General features: G+C 40.9%; 1 protein-coding gene across 3 annotated transcripts in view; it reads left to right on the top strand.

Moving 5' to 3' along the window:
- The window catches only part of sgip1a (SH3GL interacting endocytic adaptor 1a), a 74,776-nt gene that overhangs the window by 8,811 nt on the left and 53,721 nt on the right, over positions 1-12,244 (top strand). For 2 of the 3 annotated variants that reach the window (XM_029429132.1, XM_029429131.1), the window contains exons 2-3: positions 826-947; positions 4,899-4,943. In XM_029429132.1, the coding sequence (XP_029284992.1) occupies positions 905-947; positions 4,899-4,943 (88 nt within the window). In that variant the 5' untranslated portion in view covers positions 826-904. Of the gene's footprint in view, positions 1-825; positions 948-3,769; positions 4,072-4,898; positions 4,944-12,244 lie in introns of those variants that run through there. The other variant, XM_029429133.1, reaches the window with a different exon arrangement.

The following is a 12,244-nucleotide window of genomic DNA, read 5'->3' as shown; positions in this document are numbered from 1 at the left end:
TTTTTTTACCGAGATAAAGACGAGAGAACGTGTCGCAAAGTGCTTGAATGTGACAATGAAGCGAAATGTCGATGGTGTCACTGCAGGCATCAAGCTTATAATTTAACGTTAAATTATTATAGCCGACCTGTACCACCAGAGACCGTCATAACTTAAACTGGGATTAGTATTGCAGTCAGTGTGAATGTGATCAAAACGATAATGGCTTGGATTCCTATTTTCACTGTGTTTAGTGAACATGTGTGTGTCTTTGTTGAACTACTGATGCCTGTGAAAAACTATCTTTTACTGTCACTGTACTGATTTTGAAAAAGGAAAACTGAGTGCAGCTGTAGAAGTGGATCAGAGGTGGAGGGGTTGGAGAGGTGTAGTGCAGGGGTATTCAACTAAGATTCTAAGAGGTCCAGTTTGAGAAAAATTTCCACAAGCAAAGGTCCGGAGCATCATAATGTCTAACTTGCGTTATGAATTAGTGTGATATATATTGAAGTAGCCTAGTAGCTGTATCAACGTCTGCACGTCAGGGTAACAACATTTAACATCTGTACATACATACATGTGTGTGTGTGTGTGTGTGTGTGGTTGGCAGTAAAGGACATGTTGACCTTCACTGCCCGACTTGTCTATCCTACTGTGCCACATTAATATTCTCCACAGGTTGTGTTCCTGTATAGTCGTGTGTACGCCTTCGTCAGTACACTTTCAGTTGTTAATTTGCTCTATGTGCTGTTGTCGGCATCAGCGTACGTGCATGTCATGTGAACAGCTCAGTCTGGCAAAGTCCTTGGTTACTCCTCATTCTCGTCTCCCTCTTATCTTTTCCAGCGAATCATCTCTGTCCTCCGTTCGTCTACTCTCTGTCTGGCTGGGGTGAGAACAAGGGGATCCATGGAGAGAGCTTTAAATGGCTGAGGAGTTTTTCACCAGCTGGTTTCGGATTGTTACAGGTACATTAGTCAAAAGCTTTTTTCTCGACCTGTCAGTACAGTAAAGTAACTAACTAAAATGCGGATTGTGATCGTACCAGAGAATAAGCGACAGGTCACTTTTTTTTATATATATTATGAGGGGGTTTGATTGGCTGTGTTTGTCTTGTTGTGAATGTATGTACTTTTGCTATAGTAGTAAGTGTGTGCTATATGTAACTATTAACCTTAATTTTTATGTTGACCTTACTGATTACATAGTCATAACATGTGCATATGGACGTGTTTGTTTGCGTGTACGCTGTGTATTTGCATGTTCACTGTGCAGTGGGTCTTCTCAGAAGGAGCATCAGGGAACACTCTGGTAATGTCACTTAGTTAGTAAAAGAGGCAAAGTCAGACAGAAGTTGTAAGAGACGAAGGACTAGATACAGAAAGCTACATAGCAAGATAAAGACAAACCGATGGATTTATTCCCATGATATTGAAACACACTTTACTAATTTCCCTAAAGCACAGTATTTTTTCTTCTTTCATTATGCTCCAAAGTCATTTAGATATTTGCCGAGGTCACTCTGTTACAGTAACATTGTAAAGTTAGAGTTAATTTTCACTAAGTGACAATAGAGACACATGTTGATTTATAGTTTTAGAGCTTCTGCCCATTTAAAAAATATATTTTTATTTATAAATAATAAAAACAATTAAGTTGCAGCACAACCTTCATGATGCCATATGTTCAGTTTTTTTTGTCACTATTGTGTCAGTGGAGGCATTTTGCAGTATTTTAAAAACATGATTCCATTTTTGCAATTTGGACACTATTGGTATGCATGTGAATGAAATGTATACTTTTTTTCTTTTTTTTTTAAGGATATTATGCAGAAAAATGCAAACTTATAGCATGGGTGTGATTGTCTAATCCTCTCAATAGTAAATGACACAAGTGTGTTATTTATTCAGGCTGCTCAAACTCCTGCAGCTCCAAAACAGAGCTTATAGGGCATTAGGCTTTATTTAGCAAATCCCCCTCCCTTCCTCCTCCCTTATTTGACACTCCTCCACTAGCTGGTATGGCAGAATTTCACTATACATATCTTTTTATTTGTATGGCCAAATATCAGCCTACTTGCCACAGACATGCCCACTACAATATATTGCTGCTATCAGGGTACGCTGAGCAAATACACAATGTATTCCCCCCCACAGCAGTAATAAGACTTCAACACCAGCACTATGGTCGATATCGCTCATGAACCTCAGTGAACACAAGATGGCAGTGCAGGAGAAGATGTGTGTTGTCTCACAGCCAAAGGAGTGAGCCGAGGTCAGAGAAGAGGAGTAAATGTAGAAGAGAAATAGAGATGTGGACAGAAAGATGAGGTAGATAAGAAAACAAAAGAAATGGGAGGCAGCAAAAGGTGAGATGGCCAGGGAAGTCACAAAATACAGCTTTGGAGTGAAGGGGGAGAAACAAGGATGAAGGGGGAAGGGAGTTAATGCTGGGGGCAGGGTGGGAGGGGAAGGACCCTGATTTTGGGGAGCATCTGCTGGGTGGTAAAGGAGATGGGCAAGGGGACAGAGGGAGGAAAGGAGGGAGGAGGCAAGTGACAGAATGAACCACATAGAGGCAGCTTGTGAAAAATAAGGGGGTAACAAACAGGGACAAGGGAGAAATCAGTTAATGAAAAGAGAAGAAGTGATAAATGAGAGAAAGAGATTTGGAGGGAGGGAGTCACCATCACATGGGTTTAAGCATGTCTGGGCAGGGAGAGGCACTTGGCTGGCTCTTAAAGCATGTCTACAGATGGATGGACGGACGGACAAACAGGAGAAAAGGATACTGATTTGACCCTCTGAAGGAAATTAGTTGCCACTGACTAGGATTTGCCATAGACACACAGTATATACAGAATACATTCATAAATGCATGTTCGTATACAAAGTCATCTATGTGAGCACCCATACACTCTGCCTGGCTAAGTAGATTTATGAGGCACAGCCTGATATCCACTAATTACTTAGTTTACATAGGAGTAATCACCCAACTTTTGACATGTCTGAAAAGTCACAGCTATGAATAACGATTTCCTAGTGATGCATCCCCAATCTCAATTTCCATAAGAAAGAAATGCGCAGATCGAAACAGAGGACACAGAAAGTCCATATGAACCAGTAGTGAAGTTTAAGTTTTTTCTTAAATTATTATCATTATTACTTAGATTTTTGGTACTGCTTCAGCTTTTATTCTTTATTTAATCGTACCTTGTAGTCACAGTAGTATTTCATATTGTGTATCAGTATCAAGTATATAGCTCATAGAGTAAGCTATGAAGTATACATGATAAAGTTTCCAGTTTAGTCATTTATACTATCTACTACCACATACTAAGTAATATTCCTAGAAATAATAGTAATACTGTTTTTTTTTCTTTTCTGGAAAAGTATCACTTCAGTGGTTCAATTGTTGTTGTTGTTGTTGTTGTTGTTGTTGTTGTTGTTTTGTAGGTTTGCCTAATTGTCAGTCTCCTCTGCTCTTTGGTTTCTCCACATAAACCCCCCCCCCCCCTTTCTTTCTCTCTCTGCACCCTCTCATAGAAAATACACACACACACACACACACACACACACACACACACACACACACACACACACACACACACACACACAGCACACCCCTCTCCGGGGGCTGTTCTGTCACCGGCCCTTCCTGCTCATTGGTTGCAGCTGTAGCCTGCGTTGCCATGACGTCACGCTGATCGATCCTGGTCCCTTTGCAGTGGGGAAGCACAGAGACAGAAAAAGGCAGCGGAGTGAAACAGACTGGCAGAGAGAGGGGAAGGTGGGAGGGAAGTGGGAGAGGAGGAGAGAAAGAGAGCGCAGAGTGAAACCACACCTTATTCCAAGGAGGGCGGGACACAGGCAGCCACACACAAGCGGCTATTACAGGAATAGTGACTGTGCAGGAGGGTGCAGGGCAAATATTTTGTGCAGCGGTGTGTTTGTTATAGAGTCAGTGTATGTGTGTGTCCTCAACATGGGTTGTCGCTTGGCTCACACCTGCACGTTATACTCTCTGCGATCGCAAGCCAATAATTAATGTCACTCACCGCAGGGCAGGCTCGGCACACTGCACTGACATAAGGTAGGGTGTAGGGGAGGAGTGCATTTGTGTGTGTATGTGTGTTTTCAGTGGATATGTGTACCCTCTGTATTTACTCTGAACCTGTGTGGTGGCTTTTTCTGTGCCTCTATTTGGACGTGTAAACGTGTGTGTGTGTGTGTGTGTGTGTGTGTGTGTGTGTGTGTCTGTGTATTTAGTGTTTGCTCACAAGTGTTTGTCAAGTAAGAGCAGTTACTAATGTAGAGTTCTCTTGGGCCATGGTGTCAGGAGATTCAAGCTGTAAGCCATGTGACTCCACAAAGAGCAACAGGGATTGGCTGAGGCCATCTCTGACCTCAGAAAACTGCCTCCGCCCCTCCTCAACACGACCAGCCCCCCTGCCCTACACACATACACACACATAACCCTCCCTCTCTCTCAGTCTCTCCTCCTCCCTCCCTCCTTCTCTCCCTCTCTTTTATTTATTTTTTTTCCTCCAGTTAGCCTTTCCCCCCACCTCTCAGCATCCTCGGCTGTATGTGTAGGTTAGAGCCGCAGTAGCAGCAGCAGCAGCAGCAGAGGCAGCAGCAGCATCCATGGCTTAAGCCCCAGCTCTGATCGGCAGCTCGCCCGGCCAGGCCCCTACCCCTCCTCTCTCTCTCTCTTTCTATCTCTCTCTGCTTCTCTCTCTCTCTCCCTCCTGGGTTAGTTGACAGGCAACGTCTGGGGGTGTTGGAGGCTCACAGTTAGCCAGGGCGTTAGCCACATGCACACGGCTGCTCTGCTGCCCATCAATTCTGCTGTATCTCTCTGGTAACCGGGGGCTTCTTCTCTTCTCCCCCTCCCCACGCCTCCTGCGTTCATTTCAGGCTCCTTGGAGATAGAGGAATGCAAATCTGCAACCATGATGGAAGGTGAGATTAATATTTTTTTTATTATGCTGTCCCCTTTTCTGTTGTTATTCAGGGTAATCCCCTTTATGTCCTTGTCCTACAGTGCTTCCTCTGCTGGTGTGTGTGTGTGTGAGTGTGTGAGTGTGTGAGTGTGTGTGTGTGTGTGTGTGTGTGTGTGTGTGTTTGGGAGGTTCAAATGTCATAAGCTGCCCTGCTATTTTGAGTGCATACATTCCGGTGACTTGCATGTTATTCTTAGGAAAAGGGCACAGCCACTGAATGTCTACCACAGCGGCACAATGGCGAGGCTAATTGAACCGTGTGTACCTTTTGTGAGTGTTTGTGTGTGTGCATATGTCTGAGTACCCCCTCACCCCCACCCCCTTTTCCCGCTTCCAATCGTAAAGGATTATTTGGATTTATTGTGCAGGACGGCTTATGTGCCCAGCTGGCTCACTTGTATAAATTCTCTTTGTATGGTGTTCTCTGAAACACATGCACTGACACACGCGTACACACTCACAGTATGACTCTGCTGTGTATCTGCTCACACTACATTGCCATTTTTACTCAGAACTCTCGTGTGGATTGCATATCTGTACGGGTGGGTGCATGCGTACATTTGTACCCTCCCAAGGTTGGAGTGATCCATCTCTGTTGGGTTGTGTGTAGTGAAGAAAAAGAGAGATTGTTTTAGATTCATGTCCCTTTAATTCATGACATCATCAGTGGGAAGGACAGTGATGGAGGGATGAATCCCCACAGCTCTGCAGCTGGCACACGAAAGCCTCCTTCCTTCCATCTGTTTCATATGATATCTTTTTTCCCTTGTCTTTCATATTGTTCAGGTATCTTATATCAACAACCACTTGCTATTTGTTTGACCAGAACAACCTAAATATGTTTACTCTTACTGAAACAACCTTGGATTATGTAAGATTCTATAGTCCATGCTACATAGGCAACATGAAGACATATGTGTAGGTCACTATTGCTTACAATATTTACCACCTGCAGCTACTGTAAGTACATTTCCTAAAAGTGGTTGTTTTTTTGTCCATGCTCTAAAAAAGCTAGACCATTGTTGTCACTCAAGCCTACGGTAGTTTAATTTGTTCACTTTGCCCTGTTTCTGGATTAACTAGATTATTATCTCAGAATATAAACACATTCATAGGAAAGAAATGTTTTGCTCTGTTTTTCTGAATTGAAACAAGATACTTCAAATCCTAAGAGAAGCACTTGAGCGCTTGTTTTCATGGAACATGTCCTGCATGTTTAGTTTTAATCCAGTTTTATTTTGGTTTGGTTTTGAGACATTAAAGATGAATGTTTTCAAGTAGTTTAAATGATATTGTTATGAGTCTGTCGACTTTGTGCAGGCATCTCAGAACTTTCCAGTTGTTCGGACATAAAGCTCATTTTGATCTGGTGGACATCGTGCTGTTTCTCCACGATCAGTTGATCTGAGATGGCGTGCCTCATGGATATAAAATGATGCATCTGAAAGGCTTTCAGGTTGGCTATGTGGTGACTCAAGAAACAATGAGGCAATTGCTGAAAATACTGGATCCCCACGGGGTGCAGTTGCACAATAACAATGCCATCTATATTACTGAAAGACACACTTATCTCCCAATGTCTCAAAGCCAAACCAAAATAAAACTGGATTGAAAACTTTTTTGGGATGCAGTAAACTCAATATCGATATGTCCAAGGACTCTATTTGTTCCCTGATAATGCTACGTCGTGAACAACAAATCCATGTTGAAATCGGCAGGAGGAAAGCTAGTTAACGTTAGCTGTTAGAAGCCGGTGAACTAAGATTCTATAGAGTTGTATTAGGAGGGGCTTCAAGCTCTATTCAGCAAAAATTAGTACTGGGCAAATGTAAATGATAAGATTATCATGATGTGTTCAAATGTAGTCTTGTAAACTTCAGGTTTGGTTCAGAAACTTCAATAAATACATATGTTTTGAAGGATGTGTTTTCACAGCAATAGAACAATTTTGTTTCATAGCAACATAGTAGCAAGGATAAGTCAGAAACGATACTGTGTATTGATTTTAAAGTGACATCTCTTAGATAGTTAGTTAGGGTTAGGGTTAGTTTCTTGCAGTTTGGATTTGGTAATTTTCAGCAATCATTTTCATATAATCTGCAGACAAAAAATCATATTAATTTTTTTTCTTATTTCACATGCTGAGCCTACCGGCTTGTAACATGGTGCATGTTTTTGTAAAGATGTCATGGAGGGTGATGTGACGGTATGTTTGCTTAGACAAATTTTACAGAATTGGAAGTAACAATATTAGTACCACAATGCCAGCTAGTGGAGGAAGACAAATCAAATGCTAATTCAGTCATCGACATTTTATGTCACTAACGTGAAATTGGTTTACCATGAAGAATCTAACATTTGCGTATAACACTGAAATAAATGAACAACAAAATAAAGCCCAAATGGATCACTTCCACATATTAAACCGCACGTTTTTAAAATAATAATAACTTTTTTTTATTGGTGCTTTTCATGGCACTCAAGGTCACCTTACAACACACTTACCTCCATACAAAACAGTGAAACAACTTTATCTAACCAAATTGCTCTGTTGACCTGTTTAGCTTCATGATTAATTTCTTATTTGTAGGAGACCATGATTGAACCGTCCATTCCCAATGCTAACTGCCCATGCAGGATCAATAAACGTCTGTTTACTGGCCTGCTGTGTGAACGTGTGTACATCACGGCTGATACATTAACAGCCCCTTGTGTGTGTTTGATACCAGCATCACCGTTTGTCACACTCAAACTACAAACTGCTCAGTAAGTTATAATTTAGATGATACATAAGGCTACACCCATTCTGCTCTTGTCAGAGTTAGGACAGAGCTGTGTTTATAGCACACAGCCACCTCGTGCACAATAATGTCTAATAAACTCATGCTGACTGCGCAATTGATAATTATATATGTTGGATCTCTCGGGGTGATTAAAAACAGACAACACTATAGCCAGTAGTTAAGGCTCAACCCAAAGTGATTCAGTGTTTTCCCTCTGGTGTTTGGTTTATGACACGGCGTGTGTATCTTGTATGTAGAGCTTAGTTCTGCACAGTTTTGATCAATAACATATAATGGAAGTGGCGGGGTCTAAAAAGTGTTAATAGGTCCTTTTAATCTTGATCTGTTTTCTGTTGCAGTATACAAAGCGTATGGTTCTATTATATGTACAGTGCTGGATCATTATACAAAATAAGAGAAGCAGACTTGAACAAAAATAGTGCAGTAACAGAACTCATTGATCAGACCTGCAAGTAATGTTTTTAGTATAAAGAATCATCCAACTTTACTTTAACAGTAAACAAAAGTACAAGCTAATCTATTGCTCCCCCTCTTCTGCAAGTGTGCTCTCCTTTCACCCACTGTATTAGTCACGAGCCAAGTTGTTGGGTAACAGTTGTGAAGGAAAAAATAGACCGTCTGCAAACCGCTTCCCGTCCATTAGCATGGCTAGCACAGGCTTAGCATGTACTATGTGAGGGTAGGATTACAGTCAGGTGTTAAAATTGGATGCTAATCCTGGTTAGCTCTGCTTTTTAAAGCCCTGTCATGGCCAGCATGGTTGTCCCTGGGTAGCACAAAGGGTAGAAGGCATGGTGATTACGTTATTTTTGTTTCAAAGTGAGAGAGGCAGGCATTTATTAGTTTGTGTAAATAAAAACTTTGGATTTTGTGCTAAATTTAACTGTTGGTGAACTTTGACCTCCAAATGATAATCCCAATAAAAGAAACATCGACATTATTTTCAGAAAAGCACTTTTTCTGAGCTGTGTTTTCCTTTTTAAAAGAATCTCTCCCTCTATAATTTACAACAGTCTAATGATACTTACATGATCATTTCCTATGAATTTCCTGGGTTTACTGCATCTGTGGTTGTGCAAGCAACATTGTTACTTAAAATGACATCTGTTTAGCAAATCTCCAGTATTTTTATTATTTTTTTAACTCGCATGAGCCTGCACTTGTGTGGCGGTTGTTTCATCAGTAATTTATTCAGCTCTCCTCAAGGTAATCACACTGGTGCAGCATGGGATTCCTGATCCCTTCAGACTTTGAGGGTAGGAGCTATAAGAAGGAGGCTCAGACATCATTAAGACAAAAGTGAAGTATAATAGATAACATTTCTATCTGTATAAGAGCAGTGTATCACTTATAAACTCATCACTGACTACTCTGTCTTAACGTCCAATAATGCTTTTAGTGACACTCTGACCTCTCATCTAGCACCACCATCAAGCCAGAACTTCCCCCTGCACACAAGAAACAACATTAAATGAAACAGGCGGACGACCAAGACATCTCCTCATGCTCCCTGAAGCCTAAACATTTAGCATTTTGGACACTTCCTTCTGTTCCACCTTCAGGCCAAATTGTTAACTGTGAACACAAAATATGTTTTGATTGTTATAAAATTTGCTGAGCGAAGTGATGAACCCAATGGGAAAACCCTTTGGATTTTAATGAGCCCATGGCATTTCCTGTAGCACTACCATCAAGAGATTGTTAACAGTGTAGACCCGGATCTGACAAGACTCTAAGAATAGCAAAATCAGTATGTTGTTAGTATTTCTTCAGTATGTTGTTGCAGAGTTTTGTTGACTCCCTTCAACAATTTTGTGGCTTGTAATGAACACTGCAGCTTCTCGTGGCCACTAGCAGGGCTTCAGACTTGTAGTCTTGTTAATCCTTTAGTTAGTAGCAGTCGGAATCAGATTGTCACTGGGTGGCCTTGTACTTACAGCTTGCCTGGCTGAAACTTGGATAAACCCTTGACTGGAATACTATAGAGTAGAGGGCAGAGAGGTCACAAGGCCATATGGTGGGCTCCACTTCATTCCTTTAATGGTCTATTACCCGACTTTATATTATAATGGATTATTATTTTCTTTTGTGATAATGGCCTGGTTGGGGGATTCTCACATAGTACTTTAAATCAGTATAATTATGTTGGTTTTGCTATGATACAATTAAAAAAGAAACTCAATTGGGTTAGAATTCCCTGTCTATGTGGCTCGACTCAAGGACTACATGCATGCAGGGTCATATCCACTGACTCAGCTTGTCAAAAGCATCTCAGCAGAAAAGATCATCTCTTCTAACTAAGATTAAACGAAAGCCTCATGATTATGCTGCTGAGATCCCTGTAGAGTAACCAGTGTGTGTGTGTTGCTTATGGGTGTAGTGGCGGCACTTTGACTACAGTTTAACATTTACTCATCACTATTATCAATTTTTCTTTTTTTTTTTGCTCAAGATCTGCTGGCATGAGCAAAATAATTGCATTTGGTGGCTATAGTCATGGATTCCAAATGTTCTCTTAAAGGGATGTTTTTTTTCTGCCACACAAACTCACTTAACCAACATTTATAACTTCTCAATGATGTGAAATAGTCAAAGTCAGACTACAGTGTAGGATTTCCATATCGTACAATAATTACTAACATGCAACTCTTCTAGCCTAACAGACACAATCACATAAAAGCTTTACCCTATAACTTCGGGAAGCCTTGGAGAAACATCAGTGATATCAAATCAGTCAGAATATCTCTGGTAAACTCTGCTCTATTTACCACAGCATCCAATAGGCTCTTGAATAACTCTGCTGCCATATGGTTTCCAGGGTAACGACCGTGAGGCTGACTCATGTCTGTGTTGGTTATGAGCTGGGCAGAGGCTCCCGAGTGCACATTTTCATTGATTTCTGAATAAATAGGTTTTTGATGGGTTGATGTGGGCACAAAAGCATAAAAGATGATGCAACAGGTCTGTCTATGTTGGTGAAAATATTGTTATTGGTATAAGTTTCCTCTTTAAGCCCTCTTTGCAAGGATTGATATGCTGCTCCCTGTTGCTGACCCTAATTGAGTAATGTAATGTCTTGCCATTGGCCCAAACGCATCAGTCATGTGGGCTAATGCATCAGAAACAGCCCTCAGTGGCATAGCAAAAATGATACAATGGTGTGAAACAGAGCAGCACGCCATCTGAATATGAAATGCAGAATTGTATCTCCATGCCATCCCTCACAATTGCTGCCACTTATTCTTCATCCTGAGTCATAGTCTGTGTTTCTGCTGGTATTAGTATCATCTGATCCTACATAGACAGAGCCATACAGACTATCCATCCACTTTTCATAGCTAATAAAAGCTGTGTACATACTGGCACACAGGACGTATGTTGTTGTAGTCCCCAGGCAGTGATTAATAGAATTGTCTACATTAGTGGAGCACACTAAGAGTGGCATGCTTTAATAACACGATTGTTTTACACGTGTGTGTCCAAACAAAAACTATGTAAATAGACATGCAGCCTTAGGTGGAATAAATAATTAAACGTCTGCATGATTTGCACAAATTAATGCAAGACTCTGTGTTAATTGAAATATGTGTAATGGGGAAGTGATAGACGAGGCTACTTCTGATGTAAGTAGGTATTCTGGAGTGAAGTGACACGTCTGAGTCACATTTATGTTATTATAACGCCAGTGTGCAGAGACGCTAACATGACATCAGACGATGTTCAAACGCGTGCGTGTATATGTCTGTTCAGTCATCATAGTGCATGTTTGTGTGTGTCTTCATTGTCGAATGTGTCGCAGTAGAATGGGTTCATTGTGACTGTGCTTGACAATAAGTTTGACAGAGACCCAAATGAACTTTCCCACAAAAAAAGACACGCAGGGACAGAGACTCCAGAGAGAGGGGGGGGGGAAAGCAGTCGAAATCAATCTGCTCAGTCTTGTGCACACTTTTCCTAACACCATATTCATTCATAGACGCAGCAGCACAACAGCCCTTCACAATCCATCTTGTTTTTGTTCACCACACACACACACACACACACACACACACACACACACACACACACACAAGCTTATGTAATGATGCCCAAGATTCAAATCCAGTTAAATAGACATGTTTGTGTAATCTAGTGGCAGTTTCTTACAGTGTAATGAAACTGCTTCCTTGAATGACATATCAGATTCAGTTTAAGAAAATTATTTTGTCACAATTTCCTCACATAAAAAATAATTTAATTATAATTCCAACTATTTAAACTGCTGAAGGTATGTGTGCGTTGGCGGGATCATGCGTTCACCATGTAAATCTGTACACCACTCGTAATTTAGAAGATAATTGTCCTTGACTAAATGTTTTCATCATTTAAAAAAATCTGTTCCCATGCAGTAGTTGCTTCTAATCTTCCCATCGTGGCCATACTGGTTTATTTAAATTTAAAATTTTACACATAGTAC

Source organism: Cottoperca gobio, chromosome 4 (assembly GCF_900634415.1).
Source record: "Cottoperca gobio chromosome 4, fCotGob3.1, whole genome shotgun sequence".
NCBI classification, from domain to species: Eukaryota; Metazoa; Chordata; class Actinopteri; order Perciformes; family Bovichtidae; genus Cottoperca; species Cottoperca gobio.
This window is presented reverse-complemented; position numbering and strand designations above follow the sequence as displayed.